Raw genomic sequence first — 20,719 nt, 5'->3', positions numbered from 1 at the left:
CGGAAGTGGGTCGTCGCGCTGTTGATCACGTAATGCCGCGGCGCCTGAGGCGATTCAGCTGGTTGGTGCGTAAGCTGCGAGCGACACCTGGTGCGTTCCGCTCGGTTCCCACTGCGCCCGCGACCCCGGCTTCGACGCCAGCTGCGGTCCGGCCGCCGCCTAAACATGGACTCCGCCGGCCAAGGTACCTGCGGGCCCGGCGCCGCGTGGCGGCCTTTGGGCCCGTCCGCCTGCGCCCGCCCATCCCGCGGCACCACTTCCTCTCCCAGGCGCGCGGCCTCGAAGCTCCTGGCGGGTGTTCCGCCCCCGCTGGGACCGCTCTGAGCACTGGTTCCCCAGCGCCTTCCCTTCGCCCCAGAGTCTTGGGTTTCGTCACTCCGGGTAGCTGCCACTCTGCCTCCGCCCGACTCTTGCCCGGCGGGCCGCCCTCAGTCCCTGCGCAGGGCCCTCGGGGACACTCCATCCGGCCCTGGATGCGGGCCGAGGTGCCGTGCGCGGCTCCCGGGGAGGGGAGGGGAGGCGACGCCTCGCGTTGGGCGCAGCGTCCCTTGGGTGGCAGCGCAGCTCGGAGCCCAGCCTACTACAGAGTTGTCTGGAGGGGGAAGGGTGCAGTGAGTCAGGGGCACACCCAGCATACCAGGCCGGTTTCCGGAACAGACATCCCAGACTAGTTTGAGGTGGCCGCTGGGGGGTGTGGAGCGGACCCAGAAGCTTAAGATCTTGAGGTGGTGGTACGAGTCTGTCTTCCATCCTGGGGCTCTACAGGGGGTGCTAATACTACGTTGATGGAACTACGCTGGATGATTTCAGGGTGCTTTTCTATCGTTTGAGCTGTATCAGCATATTAATTAAACATTAGAATTCGTCACAAGCATGGGGTTCCGGTCATGAGAACGACAGAAGACATTTACTGAGCACCTACTATGTGCCAGACACCATTCCAAGCCTGTTTCTCAGATCTTTTTCCATTTTCGGAATAACCTTTTCAGAATGGTCCAAAAAAACCCCGTTTTGCAGATGATTATACAGGCTGAGCTGAGACTCACCCAGGTGAGGGGCTCTAGGCCCCTCGTGTTGCCTACTGCATCAGCCCGTGCTAATTCTCTCTGTAGGTCCTTTGGTAAGGACCTTGGTCTCCTCTAAGTCAGGGTGTGAATGGCATCTGCCTGCAGGGGGTACTGAGCTTGGTCTCACCCAGTGATTGGGCAGTGCACAGCATGTTTGGTGAGTGTACAGTTTTATCTGGGGGTGATTTCCGTGGGATCCAGTTTTAGTTTTATAAGCAGACACTGTCTGAGGGCCTTCATCTGTTTTTTAAGAATAGAAAAGTTGTAGGGCTCTTAAGGCACTTACTGAATTTGAGTAGGTTCAACATAGCAGATACAAACGAGGAAGTAAAACCACGTAGGTTGATCTCAGTTAAATATTGAAATCTGTTGATTAAAGAGAAAAGCTTCATTTAGTGAACATCTCTAGAGCACCACAGAAGTGCATGGCTCCAGCTGTGGGACATGTGAAGGGAATGACACGGCCAGCTAAATAGAGTGTATTTGGTTTTAAGGGCATTTCGCCTATTTTTAGCAGACTCTAGGGTTTCTAGAGTAGACAAACATACCTGCAGTTAAAGACACTTTTACTGTTTTGCAGCCTTCGTGCCTTTAATTTACCTTTCTTTCTTTTTTTTTTTTTTTGGCCATGCCGCGCTTGGCTTGTGGGATCTTAGTTCCCTGACCAGGGATTGAACGCGGGCACTCGGCAGTGAAGGCGCAGAGTCCTAACCACTGGACTGCCAGGGAATTCCCTTTAATTTACTTTTAAATGTGCCAAACACCATACAGAGCCCGTCTCTTCACAGAATGTGCTGTGCTGATCAAAAGGGAAGATGTTTTCAATGCTGATTGTATAATGTAGTAAACAACGACAGCCTTGCATTTGGAATTGGCAAGAACTGACGTAGACCTGTTCTTCTTGTAAACTTCTAGTGCATACAGGAAAGCGCGTTTTAACGTGGAGAACAAACGTGACGCAGGGGTTCGAACCTGGTCTGGGTATAGCAGAGGTGTGAGGTGGCAGTGCCCTCTGCACACCGCCGCCGCCTTCTTGCCACGGGGTGAGGGTCGGGGATGAACTGAACGGATTTTGTTTTGCCGACTCCCACAGGGGCTGGCCGACTGTGTTCCTTGTGTGTCATCTTAGCCTGTGCCCTGGCAGAGCCGCTGATTAGAAAGTGGCGCTGCTTGTGTTTACAGCTGTATTAAGTTCCTTCACGCTAAAAAATGGCAGAGCTGTTGGATCCAGCGGCTTTGTTTTTAACAAAGGTTTCCTGTCTGTGAAGATAGTATTCTTACAGGAGGAACCAGATTTAGGGAGTGGCTGCCTTGTGCCAGCATTTCTAGAACCTGAAGAAGCAACCTGGGTGGCCTGAGATGTGGCTGCTCCCAATCTGGTGGCCAAAACCGTCTTTGCAGAACCTTTCAGAGAAGAGGCGTTGTCTCCACGGGTCCCCCGCTCCTTTCCCCTAAACCTGCCCTTGCACCCTTGCTTTCTCCCTTGGTGGAGACCTCTGTCCTCTGTTCCTCTGTGACTTTTTATGTGATGCTCTCTGACCGCATTTTGTCTCTGGCAGATATCAACCTGAATTCTCCTAACAAAGGTCTGCTCTCCGACTCCATGACGGACGTCCCTGTCGACACAGCAGTGGCCACCCAGGCTCCTGCTGTTGAGGGTCTGACAGATGCTGAGGCGGAGGAGCTCAGGGCTGAGCTTGCAAAGGTGTTGTGTCATGGCTGTGCATCTGGGGGTGACTGTGAGGCCCTCCCAGCCTAATGAGGGGCCAGAGTGCTGGCTGTGCTCTGGAGAAGTTGCCCTGGGAGATGGTCCCTGGAGCCCCACAGAAACTGCCCTCTGCAGCCCTTGGTTTGCGTGTGTCTGGCACCTTGTAGATGCTCCGTGCGGAGAATGCCCACATGGGGCAGCTGCTCTGAGCACACCATCTGCTGGGAGTTTCTCTTTTGGAATCAACACGACATTTTCAAGACCCGCACGGATGTATCTGTCCCTGGATGTTCATTTTTCTTTTAAAAATACTTCTTCTGTAAAAAGCGTTTCGTGTGATCTTTTTAAAGTGAGAGCTCTTTAAGAGGAAATAGGAGTTAAGAACAAAAGTCTCTGCGTATAATTTTTATTCAGGCTAACTGCCAAGAGTGTTTCTTTTTACGGTGTGATACAGAGTCTAATAGTGACTCACTTGAGATTCCAGAATCTGGGGAAATGAACTTGTTGGCATCAGTCAGGCAGAGGCTGGAGCACGCTTGTTGCAGTTCTCTGCTCCGTCTTCGGAAATAAGCCTGTCCTGATACATCCTGGGTCCAGGCCTGGGTCTGAGCAGAGCTGGTCATGCGGACAAACCCAGCCCCAGGACCAGGTTTTAGACCATAGAGGAAGCCGCCCTTTCTGAATTGAACAGAGGTTAAAGGAGAAGCAGCAAGAAGTCCCAGGAGACTTATGTTTTGCCTTTTATTTCAGGACATGTTGGTTTAGAGAAGAAAACCACAAGGTCTTTTTCAGAGGTGAATTGCAAAATGAAGAAGCTCTCGTGTTTCGTAAAAATTTCAGCTTGTGTGTCCACGTGCCCTTAAGCCCATGTGCCCAGAGCACCATAAATGGAAAGGTCAAGTCACTGAGTGTCACTGCTGGGGTGACTGGTAATAGTTTGGCCTTAGATGATCCTGTAGTTTTGAATCGTTTCTTTTTCAGTATTTTCTAAAGCAGAATCTAGTGATATGCAGGGCTCTAGGCTGTTGTTAGTGCCTTAATCCAAACAGTCATTTTTTTAAGAAAGGGACTTTTGTTTTAGAGTAGCTGTTCACATAGGAGCAGGAAGTATTGAGAATCTAAAGTAGGAAGGCTCTAAAGGATGCTCCTCTCTGTAGTTCACTCTTTGTTTTAAGACATGAGAAGGTTCTGGTCTTTACTGTCAAGATTTTTTCTGTTGCCCAACTCAAATTAAGCAAAAAAGAGAATTTTCTTTGGGCTTGTGTAAGTGGCTTTTGCCGAGGCCTGCAGCTGACCTTGGGAACACAAACGTTGTCATAAGGGTTGTTTCTCCATCACGTGGGTCTCTGGCCACCCATCCGTCTGTCAGCTCTGCTTCCTTACCCCGACGTGTGGAATTCCCCCGTGGTGCAGATGGGGCCTGGCCGCCAACCCTCCCCCCTTCTGTTACTCACACCCAGACCCGGAGCCTGGACAGGAAGGGGCTGCTGTCTTCTAACACCCGTTCCTAGTCCCAGGGAAGAGCTCCGACAGGCCTTGCTTGTCATCCGCGGTTGGGCACTGTGGTCAGTAGCCCCGCCAGAACACTCGGCTTAGGGGGGCGGGACAGTTCTCCAGAAGAGGTGCTGGTGCCACATTCAAACAGAACCGATGCTGCTGTAGACTATTCCTAAGACGAGCTGTGTTTCTGTAAATGGAAAATGCTTAGGTGATTCTGAGAAGGCCTTCACTGCGACGTGTGTAAGGATGGTGGTCACTTCCTGCCGTAGTGGTGGCTGAATCCTGGTAACCGTGCTTTTGCAGGTGGAGGAGGAGGTTGTCACTCTGCGCCAGGTGCTGGCAGCCAAGGAGAGGCACTGTGGAGAGCTGAAGAGGAGGCTGGGCCTTTCTGCCTTGGAGGGCCTGAAGCAGAACCTGTCCAGGGGTTGGCATGATGTGCAGGTCTCTAACGCGTGAGTGTCTGCTCTACCTGCTTGATGGGCGTTGAGTCCTGGGGGTGAGGTGCCTCCTGGGAACGGGCAGCAAGTGTGCCGCTTGGAAGCAGCCAGCTGGGGGCCCTGAATCCTTGCCAGCAACTGAATTTGTATTTATTCAAAAAGTGTAGAGTCTACACGTGTTTTTAAGAGGCGGCAGACACGCTAGCTAGTTGTGCAAGCAGAAGTTGACAAGAAGAGTATGTTTCAGGGTCTAAATTGGAGAGAACACGAACTAGGTGCTTAATGAGGCTGGTTTTGCAGCGGTCCCCACAGGTCAGCGTCTGCCGAAGTGGACATGAGTCCTTCTCCTGAGCGTGACGCGGTCGGGACCTCTGAGCCAGACCCTCTGTGCCGCAGCTCTGAATCTGGGCAGTGCGGCTTTGCGGCTCCTCTGAGGCATACCCTCCGAGGTGGAGGCACGGGCGGCGCTTCCCACTGTCTGAGAAGCCGCGTCCGCACAGGAGGGCCAAGTCAGGTTCCATAAATCTGCCCTAGGAAGGGCCCCGTTCTCTGTCCTAGGAAATTGCAGGCCTTGAACCCCGAAGGGTGGCTGTCAAGAGTACTGTGTTGGGGCCAAGGGCTGTGCCCTCCTTGCTGCTCCCAGCTGTTCCCCAGGAGACAGCTTCCGTCGAATGAGCAGGCCCTCGTTCGGCGTGAGGAGAGCGGCTGGACCTGCAGGTGCCTCACCTGGGCCTGCAGAGCAGGTGCTGAGCAGAAGCAGGCTGAACGTCCAGTCTTCCCGCCAAGTGGTCCTTCTCTGTTTTCCCTGGAATTTCACTTGCAAGTTTGAAACCTGAGTTGAAGTCGTTGTTCTAAATAATTTACCACAGACTTTCTGTTTTTAGCTACGTGAAAACTTCTGAGAAGCTTGGAGAGTGGAATGAGAAAGTGACCCAGTCGGACCTGTGAGTGCCTCTGCTGCCGGCACCTCCATCCTCCCCCCTCCTGACGCTTCTCTGAGGGACAGGGAGGCTGTGCGCACTTGGCTCAGACCTAGTCGTGGTGTTTCTTGGCTATTTTATTTTTAATATAATTTTTCTCCTCTCAAACACAAAAGAAACTGTCCTTTAAATACTTCTGGAAGAGGGTGCAGACGCTGAAGGAAGTTCACTCCGCCACCAGACCGCACTGAAAACTTGCCCCTGCCTGATGTGTGTCCCTCAGATCAGAGGCCGGAGCCGAGCTTGGGCCGCGTCTCTGGCTGGTGATGCACCTGGGGCGCCATCTGGACTGACGCTCACGGTGCTTTTCCCCCTCCTTCCCCTGCAGACCTGGCTCCAGTTGTGGTGCTCTCAGGGTTTCTTGCACTTAGGGGTGGCTCTTGAGCTGGGGGCGCAGCGTGGGCCGTGCGGGTCAGATCTCGAAGGAGCTCCTGTGGCCTGAGAGGTGCCAAGCTCTCAGCCACACAGAAAAGAAGTAGAGCGCAGAACCCTCATGGGTAGCTCTCTGTCTGACAGAGCTCTGGTCCAGAAGGACTCCCGACGTTTTATTTGAGTTTCTTAAACAAGGTAATAGCACTTCATTCGTGCTCCAGTCTGGTTATAGACTTTGAACTGGGTGGTGCAGGATTTTATTTTATTATTATTTTTTAGATTTTTTTAATTTTTTGGCTGCGTTGGGTCTTCGTTGCTGCACGCAGGCTTTCTCTAGTTGCGGCGAGTAGGGTCTACTCTTCATTGTGGTGCGCGGGCTTCTCATTGCGGTGGCTTCTCTTGTTGTGGAGCACAGGCTCTAGGCGCGCAGGCTTCAGTAGCTGTGGCCCGCGGGCCCTAGAGCGCAGGCTCAGTAGTTGTGGCACACGGGCTCAGTAGTTGTGGCTTGCGGGCCCTAGAGCGCAGGCTCAGTAGTTGTGGCTCACGGGCTTAGTTGCTCCACGGCATGCGCGATCTTCCCAGACCAGGGCTCGAACCCGTGTCCCCTGCATCAGCAGGCGGATTCTTAACCACTGCACCACCAGGGAAGCCCCTGCATTATTTTAAAATAGTCACTTTCTGGGATGTCTTGCTTAGAAGGAAGTGCTGTCGTGGTTGCCAGAAGGCATGGGCAGAAAGCCCTTCACTGTTGGGCTGAAAGGAAACGGTTGTGACCCAGCTTGTCTTGGAGGTGCCCGGAAGCCCAGTTTGGCCAGCTGTGTGCGTGGAGCCTTTGCAGCCTGGGGTCACGAGGGGAGCCGGGCACCAAGTGGGTTTGGTGGTTGGAGTTTCATGCTGTTTGCGTGGCTTGGTAGGGCAGCCCGTCGCTGCAGGCAGGCTCACGGTGCAGACCAAAGCTGAAAATAGCCTTGGGAGATCTTAGTGCTGTTCTGTAAAGCCAGTTGACGGGAAACTGCTGGGATACTGTTTCCGACGATCACGGTTCTGACTCCTCTGAACGGACCCTGTGGCTCTGGGCCTGCATGTGTGGCTGGTGGGATGGCCCTTTTTTGTTGTTGTTTTATACTGATACTTACAATCCAAATCCAGGATTGTAGTGCTTTTTTTTTTTTTTTTTTTAATTAATTAATTAATTTTTGGCTGTGTTGGGTCTTCGTTTCTGCGTGAGGGCTTTCTCTAGTTGCGGCAAGTGGGGGCCACTCTTCATCGCGGTGCGTGGGCCTCTCACTATCGCAGCCTCTCTCGTTGCAGAGCACAGGCTCCAGACGCGCAGGCTCAGTAGTTGTGGCGCACGGGCTTAGTTGCTCCGCGGCATGTGGGATCTTCCCAGACCAGGGCTCGAACCCGTGTCCCCTGCATTGGCAGACAGATTCTCAACCACTGCGCCACCAGGGAAGCCCGGGATGGCCCTTTTCACGCGCTTCATCAGGCAGCGGCCACGAGGTCTTAGCCCCAAGTCTGGTGGTAGAATTGTCAGGGCTGGAGGCGTCTCTGCAGTGATAGCCCAGGACGGGGACAACACGACACAGCTGCTCTGCACTCTCGGGGGCGCCTGACTGGTGCCTCCCTAGCGGTGACTGCCGGAGACCGCTGCCGGGGTTCCGCGTCCAGAGCCTCGGAGCCACCCTGTCTTTCGTGATCTGTGTGTTGGTGGATCCCTTTCGGAGAGCACTGCCTGGGGGGAGGAGGCGGGCGTGTGCAGCCCGAGCACTTAGCTCTGGTGCAGTGGTCCTGTCATGAGTGGGTTGATGCCATTTGGGAGGGGGTCTCTTCCCTCAGTCAGCTGTTGATTCAGCAGCCATGCTCTGCTGGTCGTGAAGTGATCACCTAATGGGATCCTTTTTTAGGTAGATCATAGCTAAAATCGTGCTTTGCGTGGACACCAATGAATCGCATAGTCACTCGTTGGCATATGGAGTTCTTTGGTCGCAGGTGACAGAAAGCACAGCTACAGATAGTGTCAGCCTAGGAGGGACGGGGAGGCTTCGCCTGGCGAGAAGCCCCAGCTCCAGACCCTCCACCCGGGCCTCCGACCAGCGCTCCCAACCTGTGTCCCTCCCCCTTCCACTCTCCCCACAGTGGCTTTGTTCTCAGGTAGCTCCTCTGTGGTCAAGGAGTGCCTGGTGGGGCTGGATGGTATCTTCCCAGCCTTGCAGACCAACAATAAGATTGTGCTTTCACTTTGGTCAGGGAGCTGTAGCCTCTGGCCAGGCAGTCTGGGATCACGTGCCCCACCAAGCGGGAGGTGGAGACGGCCGCCCAAGGGAGGACCCTGGAGGAGGAGCATCCAGCAGCTGCCTCCCTCTGACTGACAGTCACGCTCACTGATCGTGGGAGGAGGCCTTTGTTTTCCTAAAAGGTGGAAGGAATTCCCAGAGGGGCAGCGGCCAGGGCCGCACGGCCTGCTGCTCGCAAGCGCGGGTGGGGCTGAGTTACCAGGACACGGAAGCTGGCTCTGCCCTGGCCTCCGCACCACATCTGTCCCAGAGGGGTGCTGCCCTGCAGAGTGGCCCACAGCACGCGCCTCTCCTGCTGGTGATTCAGTGCCTGGGCCCCCTTCTGAGTCACCCTCAGGATGCTCCACTTCTGTTGCCACCGTCTTGAGAGATGCTGAGACTGGCCGTGGTGTAGGTGGCAGCTCCGGGTGAAAGCGTCTTCAAGTCAGAAGGCGCCTGGGAGAATTGCGACCACAGTCTGTGTGGAAGTCCTCTGAAAGGAGGGTGTGGACTTTGGGTTTTAGTACGATTCAGCTGTGGCCTAGAATGGACCTTGTCGCTCGGCCCAGGGGATCCTGTCCAGGCCCCAGTTGTCCAGATACCTGGGTCGCTGGGCAGGTGATTGGACTTTGAGTTCCTGTTCACTTCAGTTCTGTGATCGTGTCAGACTATCACTGGGGGAGGAATTTCTCGTTGTCAGGGTTTTCTAAGGCCTGGGTTCAGAATGAGGCATCTTACTGGTTTTTGAATCCAGAAAACGCAGAGGCAGATTTTTCAGCAAGGATTTTAGAAATTATTTTTTCGCCGTTATTAACAGTGTGTTCCAATATTACTGACCTTCTGGAAACTGAGATAAACTCAAATGTCTTAGCGATTTCAAGATATTTCCAAACTCTTGCTGGGAAGCGACACGTGTTTTGAGGCCCGGGCCCTGTTGTGCTGTGAGTGGCTGCAGCTGAGGGGAGGGAGGCCCTTCCAGGGTGCTTGGGGCCAGGCCGTCCCCACAGGACGGGGAGTGCAGGGCTCCAGGTAGGAGGCTGGCCTGAGGGAGGCGGGTAGCAGCCGCTCACGTGGGGCCTCCCGAGGGCGATGGTGCGGGGTGGATGGGAAAGGGGGGCCGGGAAGCCCCACTGCTGGTGCCGTCCGAGCCAGCCCCCGTGACCTGGGGGTGCCAGGAGGGCCGGAGCCGGCTGGCGTCTCTGGAGCCCTACCATCTCGAGCCATTATTGTGGGGTTGCCAGTTTGGCTAGAAAGGAGCTCCTGGGTTCAGGCTGTTGTGTCTTCTGTTTCTGGTGGGGGCTGGACGGGGGGCGGGGTGGGGTGCTGGCGGCTGTAGGTGTTGGCTCTCAGCCTGGGCCTGAGGGTGTCCTTGCCGTCCCTGTGGCCCAGGCACCCTGCCCGTGCCTGTGCCACTGCCGTTGAGGTCACGAGCCATCTCGTTGTGGGTGGACAGGGCAGGAGGGTGTGGAACAGGCCGTCTCCTTGGGGCGCCAAGACCACCCCCCTTGAACCAGTTCTCAAAGGACATGGTAGATGCAGAACAGGAGGGTGGAGGGCTGGAGGGGCTGTTCGGGGTCTGAAGGCTGGCCCGGCACAGGCCGCACTGCCCGCTGCATCCCCTGTGGGTGTGGTTGAGCTGTTCTGTCCTCAGAGGACTGTCTTAGACGAGAAGAGAAAAGAGAAGCCCCAGGAGGGCCTGAGGGGCTGGTCTGCTTGGCCGCAGGCCCTGGGCTCTGTGGGCCTCTTTGCTGCAGGGGTCGAGAGAGGTGGGGCAAGTAAGTTTCCACGGAGGGGAGGGGAGCCTGCATTACAGGAAGAGCAGAAAACGGCGTTATTGCAGGGTAGGGGGTCGTGACCTGGCAGTGCTGCGTCTGTCCCTCATGCAGTCCCCTGGGGGCCCTGAGACAGGACACGTGTTCTCTCCCTGGTGGCCAGGCTCACTCACCGCCCTGACCACCGCCTCTTTCCTCTGGGTGCCTTGTCCTTGCTGTGGGGAGGCGTGGCTGCGCCTTCAGTGTGGTTGGTTTAACTGGTGTTTCTCCTTTCAGCTACAAGAAGACCCAGGAAACCCTCTCTCAGGCAGGACAGAAGACCTCAGCAGCCCTGTCCACCATGGGCTCTGCCATCAGCCGGAAGCTTGGGGACATGAGGTGAGACTCCCTGGCCCGACACCTCCACCCTGAGACCTGGGACGGGCAGGTGGGGTTTTAGGGGGTTTAGATCCACTAGAGGGTCTGCAGGAAGCCTGCCTGAGCCTCCGGGCTCAGATGCACATGCCTCAGGGGCCCCTCACCGCCCGCAGGTGTGGCCACACCAGCCCCGGACCAGTTGGTTCACAAACCCTTGTGTACCGGCTGCCTCTGCCATTTAATTGTATGTTTCTTGGGGTGGGGGGTGGGGGGAGGTCACTGGTGCCCGTGGGGAACTTTGGTACTTGGGGTGGGTGGAGGCGATGCTTCTTGTTGAAGTTCCATGGAGAGAAAACGATTCGGCCTGGGGGCAGCGTCAGCCTGGGTGGCCTGCCAGCCTGGACAAGTCGAGGACAAGCATGGTGTTTCTCAGGGTGTTTGCCAGGCCTACCCTCAGAGAGCGTGTGGCTGCGCACTAGGGCCCCCGACTGAGCGTTCTGCCCCAGAAGTGGAGGAGACCCTGGTGGCCACCGGAGTGCCTCTGGGGCCAGGGAGCGTGGGGGGCCCGGGCACTAGGTGGACCGCACGCAGCAGTGCCCACCCCCAGCCCGATGGCCACGCAGCTCCCAAGCCAGGCTTCACCCTGAGTTTCCTGCTCTGGGCCTCGCTGCTGCCCCCACAGGGCCTCCTTGGAGCCAGAGGCCAGGGTGTGACTCCTGGCTGAGCTCCCTCCTCGCTGTGCCCTCACGAGGGCCTCCCTCGGGGTTGTTGGGACTAACTGGTGAGAGACAGCGGGCAGTGCGGGTCATCCCCATCGCCAGCACCCTGGACTTGGCCCCCCGGGTTCCACTGCCGGCCCTGCCCTGTCTCCTCATAGCCAAGAATCCTATGGAGTTGCCGTGGGTCTGGCCTGCTGACCATGGCGTTGGGGGTCCCCCTGGCCCTGACCCCTCACCTCTCACCCTTGAGTGGGCTCCTTCTTGCCTGCTTAGGGTAAGCATTTCCCTACCTCACAGCCTGTGGCTGTCTCGTGGGCCTCAAGGTAGGAGCCCTGCCCTGGCCGATTGGCCACAGGCACTCACGAGCCCCGGGCCCCACCCGGCTGAGCAGAGAACAGCTGGTGCCTGGAGCCGTGCTCACGTTTTATCCGTGTTTGTTTGACATCGTTACCCCTCTCCTCTCCCTGACCCCCCAGCTTTTTTATTTTGAAAAACTTCAAACCTTCGGAGAAGCTGAACAGTCAGTACTAGGCAGTCTGGGCCTCAGGGGTGCACCCTCTACACTGGGGGGTCCCTGCGGGCCACGCTCGGATGCAGGCCTTGCCCACCGTGGCTGTGATTCGGGCACAAGAGGGACCCCCCCAGGGCGGTGGCTCTGCGCTGGCAGCAGGAGGGCCTGTGGCAGTTGCTCCCCAAGGCTTCGCGCTGCTCGGCTCACGCTTGACTCTGGGTGTGTTCCTGGATCGAGTCTCCCGTGACGCTGCATGGGATGCCTACTGTGGCCACCTGAGCCAGGCTGATGACACACCCCTGGCAGTCAGGCCTCACTCCCAGGGCCCGTCACAGAGCGAGGGGAGCGTCTGCTCGGGTCTGTGCTTTCCTGCAGAGGCTGGCCTGATGACAGGGCATCTGAAGCAGGTGACAGAGGTCTGCTTCATCCTCTTCTGGGAACATTCTCTTTTTGGTGTCATGCGCTCACGTTCAGTATTCTCACTCACTTTCGAGCGTGTTCGGAGCACTCTGGGTGGAAAGCAGGCGAGAGGGCAGAGCCCCGGGCGTGGGTGGAAGCGGCTGCGGGCGAGCCGGCTGGGCAGTTCCTCACACGAACAGCTTCGATCTGGGGGAGCAGTGACGCGGCCCATGCTCCGTCTGCCCCCGCTCTCTGCTCAGAACCCGGAGTGGCCCTGTCGCTGCAGGTCCCGTGCCCGCCGTGCGTGAGTCAGCCCGGCAGAGGAAGTGGCGTGTGGTCACGGGGCCTGTTGGCCGGGGTCTCGTTCCGGGGCCTTGTGTGCCTGCTGCTGGTCTTGCTCTCGTGATTCCAGTGGTGCTGTGATCTCTGGGTCTCAGGGTCCTCGGTGTGTCCCCATCGCCTCACCACGTGGTCTCAGGTGGTTTCTGAGGCCAAGGCCCATTTACGTCTGTGGTTTGGAGCTCGAGGCTGATGGAGTTGCCCGCTTCCTGAGAAGGAGAACCAGGCCCAGGGAGGTCTCCCTTGCACGTTCAGGGTCAGGGGCTGCTCAGTCCTTCAGGACAGCAGCCCCACGCTGGTGTCTCGAAGGGCCCGTCCAGGAGTAGCCTGGGTTGAGAGGCCTGCATCCCCGGTGGTGGGGAACTGGATTGGGGCCAAAGGCCCAGTTAAAGCAGGGTCAGGCCTCCGTCCAGCTGGGTGACCTTTGACAGGACACGTGCCTCCTCTCACCATTGGGCTCGTTCTCCCGCCGAGCAGAGCAGGTCCTGCCGCCCACCAGAGCAGTGTGGGAGTGTGGGTACATCAGGCCACGTGACTGTCACTTCTGAAATGATCTCCGTGTTGGGGTGGCCTTGTCCCCCTCCCCAACCCCCTGCCCCCACCAGGCAGCTGCCCTTGGACATGCTCAGATTTCTCGGTCGGCTTCTGTCATCTGTGGTGATGGAGCCAGAGCATGAAGTTCTCAGCCCTGGGGGTGTCGCAGGCCCTGTCGCAGTGCAGGGGGCGCCCCGGCCCAGCTGGAGTGCAGGCCGATGGGGTCCTGGGTGAGGCACGGACCCCGGGGGCCGAAGAGCACCTCATGCCCTCGCTCTGCTTGTTTCTTTGGGCTCCTTCTCTCCAGTCTGTGGCGTAGTCAGATGCGAGGGTCCCTCGTATATGACCGCATCCGGGAGGGTGGGGCAGAGGCTGGAGAGGGGGCACATGCCCTCCTCTGGCAGCATGGTCGCTGGGGTCCCTGTGCTCTTCCGGAGCTCGAGCAGAGGGGCCGGGGCAGGACCAGGCGCCCCTCCTAACGCTGCATCTCTTCTCTCCTCCTGCCGCCGCTCTCAGGGCTCGGCCCTTCTCACACTCCTTTAGGTAAGACTGACGCTGGACACGCCGGGCATGGCTGGCCCCGGGGAGGCTGTGCGGATGAAGGTGGGGGTGGGGCCAGCACAGCAAAGTGGTCACCGGCGGCGGCGTGATGGGTGCAGGGCTCCTCCCCTAATTGTGCAGCCCGCTGGGTCCTGTCGCCGCCCGCTCTGACCCGGCCTCACTGAGTGGCCATCGGCCCACCCCTGACTTTGTTCCTGGAAGGGGCCCTGCCAGCCCTCAAGCCGTCGTGTCCCCATGTCCTCCTTCCCCAGAGCGGTCCTGCCCCTCCAAGTGGAGCTGCTCTCCTCCCCACAAGCTAGCGCTCTTTCTGCTGCGGGCGCTTGGGACCGGCTCAGACAGCCTCCCGAGTGTCCTTTACCTCGTGCTGATCAAGCCGCTCCTCTGCCTTGGAGGTCTGGAACCCAAATCCAGAACAGTCTGTGACTTTAAATATTCCTACTTGCCCTGCTGGTCTCTCTGGAGCTTGCTCTGAAGTCACGTGGGGACACCTGGCGGTTCTTGGCACCAGAAGTGTCTTTAGCACCCCAGGCTGAGAGCGTCTTAGTTTCCTTGTCCCAGCACCCTCCTCTGGCAGTGTCACGCTTCTGGGGCCACGCGAGGGGCACCCGGGTCTGGTTCTCCCCCAGAGGGCAGCCTTGCAGCTTCTCTGTGCTTCAGTGGTGCGGGTTGGGCGGGGGCTCAGCTTCCTGCACGGGGAGGCGGGTCCTGTCCTCGCCTTAACTCTCCTTCTCTGCTCCTACCACGCCTCCGAGCAGCAGCCACTCCATCCGCCACTCCATAAGTATGCCGGCCATGAGGTAACGTGCCCCCGCACCCCACGGCTCCCCGAGCCCGCTGGACCCCACTGGGAGGCCGGTGGGAGGGGGTGGCTCCGGCTGGTCCGTCTCACTCCCCAAACCCCTGAACCAAGGACCACCTTCCCCCTCAGCGTCCTCTTGGCTCAGGGTTGGGAGATACCTCTTCGAGGCTGAAGAGCTGGTGGAGGTGAGGCCCCAAACTGGGCTCCACCTGGAACTTTCCAGGGCTGCCCTCAGGGCCGGGCCGGAAGGGGCAGAGAGGCTTGCACACGCCAAGAGGTCTCAGGTGTCTCCAAGATTTTTATGGTGGCTGTTTATATCCTGAGAACAGCCAGAGCCGAGGCCTGTTCCTCCTCGAAATCCCCACTTGTGCTCGCTCCTGCTCTGTAGTGCAGCCTGGGTCCCCGCAGAGCTCATGTCCCCGTCCCAGGAGAATCTGCTGCAGCTGCTGCCCCCCGAGCATGCCAGGGGTCACTGACAGGCTGCCTCCAGAGGCCTGGGCTCAGGGAGCTGCAGAGCCAGGGAGGGGGACGGGGGCTGGGTGGGACCAGGCCTGGCCTGCTTTCTCCTCTGCCTCCTCGTCACTCTCTGCTCTCCGAATGCTTCTTGGTTTTCCTCTTGCTCGACTTCTGTGAGAGATCTGTGTGAAGAACACGTGGGACTTTCCATAACCCCAAGATGTGTGCATTTAGGGCGCAGCAGAAACGTGCCCGGCATCCCCCGGCTGCCCAGTCGAGGGGTCCGCAGTTTGCCCAGGTGAAGTCTGGGGCTCACCAGCTGGTGGCATGCAGATCTTCTGTCCTGCAGTTGGGGGGTGTGGCTGACCTCGGTTCTGTCCTGGGGAAGCCTCCGAACTGTGTGCCCCCTCTCCTTTTTTTGGCTCGTCACGTTTTTGCAGTGAGGCCTCGGCGTCTCTCAGGGATCTCTCCGGAGGATGACCCTAGCCCCGAGTTCCTTCAGGTTTGGGAGGGTGACAGAACAATGTGCTCCTTATGCTGACATCTTTCTCTCTCTTTAAAGGAATTCCGCCACCTTCAAGTCATTTGAGGACCGAGTTGGGACCATAAAGGTAACTGGATCTGGACCGCCCAGTTCTGCCGGGGTGGGACATGTCACTAGTCATTGTAGGTTCACATGCAGTTACGGGAAATGATACGGAGAGCTCTTGTACCTTGTGCAGTTTCCGCCGGTGGTAACATCCTGCAGTGTCACAACCAGGAGACAATGCTGTTACAGTCACAACGGAGCACAGTTCCACCATCCCCACAAAGATTGCGGCCTGCCTACCCCCTGCTCTACACCCCTGGCAACCCCTAACCTGCTCTCCGTTTCTGTTGTGTCAAGAACGTCATGTAAATGCAGCCATGCAGCGTGTAGTCTTTTGGGGATTGGCTCTTTTCACTCTGTCTGATTTCCTAGAGAGATATCCAGCCTGTCTCCCGTGTTGGTGATTTGTGTCTTTTATCGCTGAGCGGTGTCCGTGTCACATAAACTCACGTAGCGATCGGACACCTTGAATTCCCAGCACGGGCCTAGGATCTGCTAGGCGTGTGTGCTCTGTCTCATGTTCTTCTTTCTTGGTCTTTTCCCATCTGTAGACTAAGGTTGTCAGTGGCAGAGAGAATGGCAGTGACAACCTTCCCTCCCCGACCGGGAGTGGAGACAGACCCCTGCCCGATCACACGCCCTTCTAAGCCCGTAGCGGCTTTGCCCGGCCACGGCACAAGCACACCCTCATCGCCACAACTGCAACCTCAAGCGGCGGGTGTTGAGGACAATCACGCCATCCCCGTGGAGACGTGGCTGCCGCGCTCACATGGGTCAGAGAACATGTCCTGTACACAGATGCCTCCCCTTCTGTCGGTAGATCAGCAAATCACTGCGCCGTCCTGCCTCGGAGCAGGAAGCGGGCAGGGTGGCGGGTCCCGGGGTGTGAGCCAAAGCCAAGCTCTTGTTGGGAGTCTTGTTAGTTGATCAGCATGTTGAAAGCGGGGTGGGGGTGGGGGGAAGAGCGATAAGTATAAAATGCGTGGTGTTTTCTAAACTCCTTCCCTAAGTCGCAGAAGGAAGAGTCATCCAGAAAGCCCTGCCGGATCTGCAGTTTTATTTCAAAATGCTAAACAGGAGAACTACCCATTTTCTGAGACCTTCCAGAAAGCTGATTATCAGCAGATGCCTAATCATTACACTAATGATCTAGCTTTAACAAAAGCAAATTCTTTATTTTTTAAATGCAGCAGGTTTTTCAAAAAATAAAACTAAGCAAAGCAGCTTTAGCCTCACAGTTAGAAAATATTATTCCTTTGGACTCAAGCTGAAGTGCACGCCTTATATCGCCTTATGTTTTATTTGTTTATAATGTTTTTATATATATAAACGAGGGTTCTTTAGTGGATTTTGAGCACTATGTAAAATCCTGCATCCAGCCGAGGGGCAGCACCTCTGTGCCAGTGGTGTGTTTTATTTCACGAGTGCATTCCATCCCCGTATAGAAAACTGGCTTCTCTCTTCTCTCAGTGACCGGCGCAGCTCCCGCTGGCCGATGGGGGTGGGAGAAAGAAAGACCAGCACCTTCACAGCGGGCTGGCGCTGCCCCTGTGCAAGCTGGGCCTGGCTGGCACGTCGCCGATCAGCGGCTCCAACCTGCGTGTGTGGCACACGCCAGGGCCAGCGAGCGGCAGGCAGACCCGCAGGTAGGTCAGGGCCAGGGCGTCGGGTCAGCTGGGACTCTGCTGTTGCCTTTTCTCAGGAGCTACAAAGATCTCTTTCCGCTCCGATGCTGCCACAGCCCAGCAGCCTCTCACCCAGGGCCCCATGTCTGGCGCGCCTGGAGGGGCAGCTCTGTGCCTTACAGGCTCTAAGCAGGCAGAGACCTTGCCTGCATCTGTGCACTCTCGAAGGGGAGGAGCCGTCAGCTCAGTGTCTTCTCTGGTCGACCGTGATGTGCTGTCTGGTACCTGAGTGTCTGCTGGTCACTTCAGACACACGGGGGGGAGGGGGGTGGCTGCAGTCCACACTCGTGCCTTGGGAGGAACGCTGCTCTGTGCTCTTTCCCCAGGGTTGGAACCTCTCAGATGGGGTGTGATGGGAAGGCAGGATGCAGGTGTAATAACTGATTTATCTTTTCCTTAAAGTAGATAACGGGTGATTTGTCAATAAAGCATTCCTTTGGGGGAAAACCCACTTAAGCTCGTGTGGTGCATCTTACTTCATTCAGGAAGGTGGCGAAAGAGTGGCAAAGTAACCGACAGGCAGGGTCCCTGCACCCTAGGGAGAGGCAGGCAGGAAATAGATGGTCTCAAACACAAAGTCTAGATCTGCAGTGCCGTGAGAGGGTGTGTTGGTGACAAAGCTGTGGGGTCTCTCGGGAAGGGGTATGGAGCATGGGGAGGAGCCGGCCAGGTTACAGTCGAGTCTGGGCTGAGCTGCCAGAGCCATGCAGGCGGGCATTGCAGCAAGAGGGTGGCCGCCCGGCCAGGATTCTCCCCACCGAAGGGCTCCGGCCTGGCGTGAGAGCTGCTTGAACTTCTGAGGTCGTCCGGCTGCAGCTGTAACAGCTGTGGTGCAGGAAGGGCACACGTGTCCTCGGCCGGGTGGGCGGGTGGAGGGGCTCACTGAGAGGGGGGTGGGCCTTGGGAAGAAGAGGGTCCTGTTCCTTGGGCCAGCAGTGTGCGGCCATCTTCCCGTCCTCATGGCCCCGCTCTGCTGGGGCACCACGTGAAGGTGCCGACCACGGGTAGATGACAAGTCCTGGAGGAATGAGGCAGGGGTGGGTGAGCTCAGGTGGTGCAGAGTGGGGAGCAGGGACCTGGGGGTGGGGTGCGGGGATGCTGCGGGGAGGACTTCTCTGCTAAGTGTCTTAAGGTCCTCTGTGTACAGGATTCAGAAGTCCAGACTGGGTGTGAGGCCCGCTCACATGCGCCCGTTCCCTGCACACCCCCCACCTGCCCTCTACGATGACTCTTCATCCTCCCAGTGCTTTATTCACGCAAAACCGAGCAACTACGAACGTGTATTCTCATTCCCTTCCCATCCTTACTCAAAAGATGGCTTACAACTTCCTGCACTCTGCTTTTCCTTCTTAATGCTGTGCCCTGGAGTGCTAGCCGCACCACCCCCAAAACTCTTCCGGGGAGAGCCTCGCTCTGCGCTGCCCTGGTGCTTCACGGGTGTCCATTCCTGCTGTGCTGGGTGTGCCCAGTGGGAAGTCCCTTCACTGGGAGCATCGGACCTCCTTTGGGGTCAGAGGGCATGGCTTGCTTGAGATGCAAGAGCAGGGGAAGTTAATGACTTCAAATTGTATGAGATACACGCCCCGGCCCGGCAGTCCAACACAACATGAGGCGGCACCAAGTGGAGAAAGCACCACTGCTGCCCCCAGTCAGCATTTACTCTCATTGACGATGGAAATGGGTTCCATGTGGTCTTCACTTAATTCAGTATTTAAACGTCTGTGGGTAAGAGTTTGCTAGGCTCTTGTTCTGGGGTACAAGGATGACCCTGACATGGACCTAGCCCTCAGGTGTTCCCCCTAAATAACGGACCCGTGAGATGAGCTTTGAGAGCTTGAAGGACTGTAGCAAGTGGTGGGGCTGGCATTGGAGGGCAGCCATGGCACCTGCTTCCCTGAAGTCTCGGTTTCTTCTCAAGGTGAGGATAAGGGCACCCACCTGGCCCAACTGAAGGGCCTGCAAAGCACAGGGCTGGACTGCAGCCACTGTTGGTATTTGACAGTATTCTTCCTCTTATTTTCTCCAAACAGGTTGGCTTGTTTGTTTATAAACATATTTGTAATGATGTACTTCTAATATATATCGTGCATTTTGCTCATTTTACTTTCAGGAGCTATCACAAAAATTTTCAATGCTATTAGGTAACCTTTGTATACATCTTATAACTATATTCCATTTGAATGTGCTTATTTGTACAGTTGTGCAGGTTTCCATTTTCACTATTATAAATAACACCATCAAGAGCAGCTTGGGGCTTCCCTGGTGGCACAGTGGTTGAGAATCTGCCTGCCAATGCAGGGGACACGGGTTCGAGCCCTGGTCTGGGAAGATCCCACATGCCGCGGAGCAACTGGGCCCGTGAGCCACAACTACTGGGCCTGCGCGTCTGGAGCCTGTGCTCCGCAACAAGAGAGGCCGCGACAGTGAGAGGCCCGCGACCGCGATGAAGAGTGGCCCCCGCTCGCCACAACCAAAGAAAGCCCTCGCACAGAAACGAAGACCCAACACAGCCAAAAATAAACAAATAAATAAATAAATAAATTAAAAAAAAAAAAAAAAAAAGAGCAGCTTGGTGCACACAACTTTTTCTGTATTTGGGAACATTTTCTTAGAAAGAATATCCCTAAAGTGGAACTAGTAGGTCAAGGAGGGACTCACTAAGGCCTGCTTCATTCATTCTTGCAGTGCCCAACACAGCTTCATTCTGAAATTGGTACCGGGTTCATTTGGTTCTCTTATTCCTCCTGTGATTCTGGCCCGGAACCTTTCATCCTTTTGAATCAACAGACATAGACACTAATCTGGCCCTTCTGCTTCTGGTTTTCAAAGGCCTTTTCGTGCCTGCTTGATGTTGCACAATTTAATGGCTGCCAGGCGACTTCCTGAGCTCTCTGCCACTTACCGAGGCCCTGAGCCTCGGACAAACTGGGCAGTTCAAGGCCGGCATGATGGCAGAGAGGTGTAAGAGGGCAGAGGTAGACGGGGCTGGAGCTTGTTGGCAAAGAGTTTGGATTTTACTCAACGTGTATAGGGAGGCTTGGATGTCATGAAGTTTCTGTGTTAAGAATATGACTCCGCTGAGTGGAAAATGGCCAGTGGGCAAGTATGGAAGTGGGGAGGCTGGCCAGAAAATCTGTTGGATGGCTTCTAGGATGAAAACTGGCACATACCGGTGTACCAGGCACAGAGCAGGCACTCAGTAAATGGTAGAACTGTTTCTGTCATAAGAAGTGATAGGGAAGGGTAACGAGCAGGTCTCCCCTCCCTCAGGGGGTCAGTGAGATGAGCAGTGGTCGTACCTGGACAGGGAGGGAAGTGAGTGGAAGTTGGTTCAACTGCCCTTTCAAGACATTGTTTGTAGGTGGTTCTGGGAGGGCCGGGACAATGGCGGCGGCACTTCGGTGATTGGGCAGGCAGGCAGGAAGTCGCATCTCTGCGCTGCAGGGATGAGCAAACGTCAGTGCTAAACAGTGGCTCAGGGGCCGTCGGCCTCCTGGTCATCCCCACCAGCTCCCTCTCCTGTTCTTTGACGAGAACAATTATGTTTTCTCAATCTTACGTAAAGCGCGGGGCAAACTCAGCTGCAAGACAAGTCCCCGCACCTCTCCCTCAGTGCGGCTGGCCGCAGCACCTGCCGGCGCACCGGAGAGCACCTGAC

The 20,719-nt window shown here is 56.6% G+C and overlaps 1 protein-coding gene across 6 annotated transcripts; it reads left to right on the top strand.

The window, feature by feature from the left end:
• Position 1: 1 nt before the first annotated feature.
• TPD52L2 (TPD52 like 2) lies at positions 2–17,517 on the top strand. Of its 6 annotated transcripts, XM_082428836.1 has the most exons (11): positions 2–184; positions 2,627–2,772; positions 4,579–4,727; positions 5,597–5,656; positions 10,389–10,490; positions 13,488–13,514; positions 13,784–13,924; positions 14,288–14,329; positions 15,022–15,085; positions 15,350–15,398; positions 15,928–17,517. In XM_082428836.1, the coding sequence occupies exons 1-10, from the start codon at positions 166–168 to the stop codon at positions 15,374–15,376; spliced, it is 777 nt and encodes a 258-aa protein (XP_082284962.1). In that variant the 5' UTR covers positions 2–165; the 3' UTR covers positions 15,377–15,398; positions 15,928–17,517. The 6 variants fall into 6 exon arrangements, with proteins under 6 accessions (XP_082284962.1, XP_082284963.1, XP_082284961.1 ...); XM_082428837.1 differs by lacking the exon at positions 14,288–14,329; XM_082428835.1 differs by lacking the exon at positions 15,022–15,085.
• Positions 17,518–20,719: the final 3,202 nt, after the last annotated feature.

This window comes from Balaenoptera physalus (genome assembly GCF_965194825.1).
Source record: "Balaenoptera physalus genome assembly, chromosome: 16".
Classification (NCBI taxonomy): Eukaryota; Metazoa; Chordata; class Mammalia; order Artiodactyla; family Balaenopteridae; genus Balaenoptera; species Balaenoptera physalus.
The sequence above is the reverse complement of the archived record's forward strand: the minus strand, read 5'-3'. Positions and strand labels throughout refer to the sequence as shown.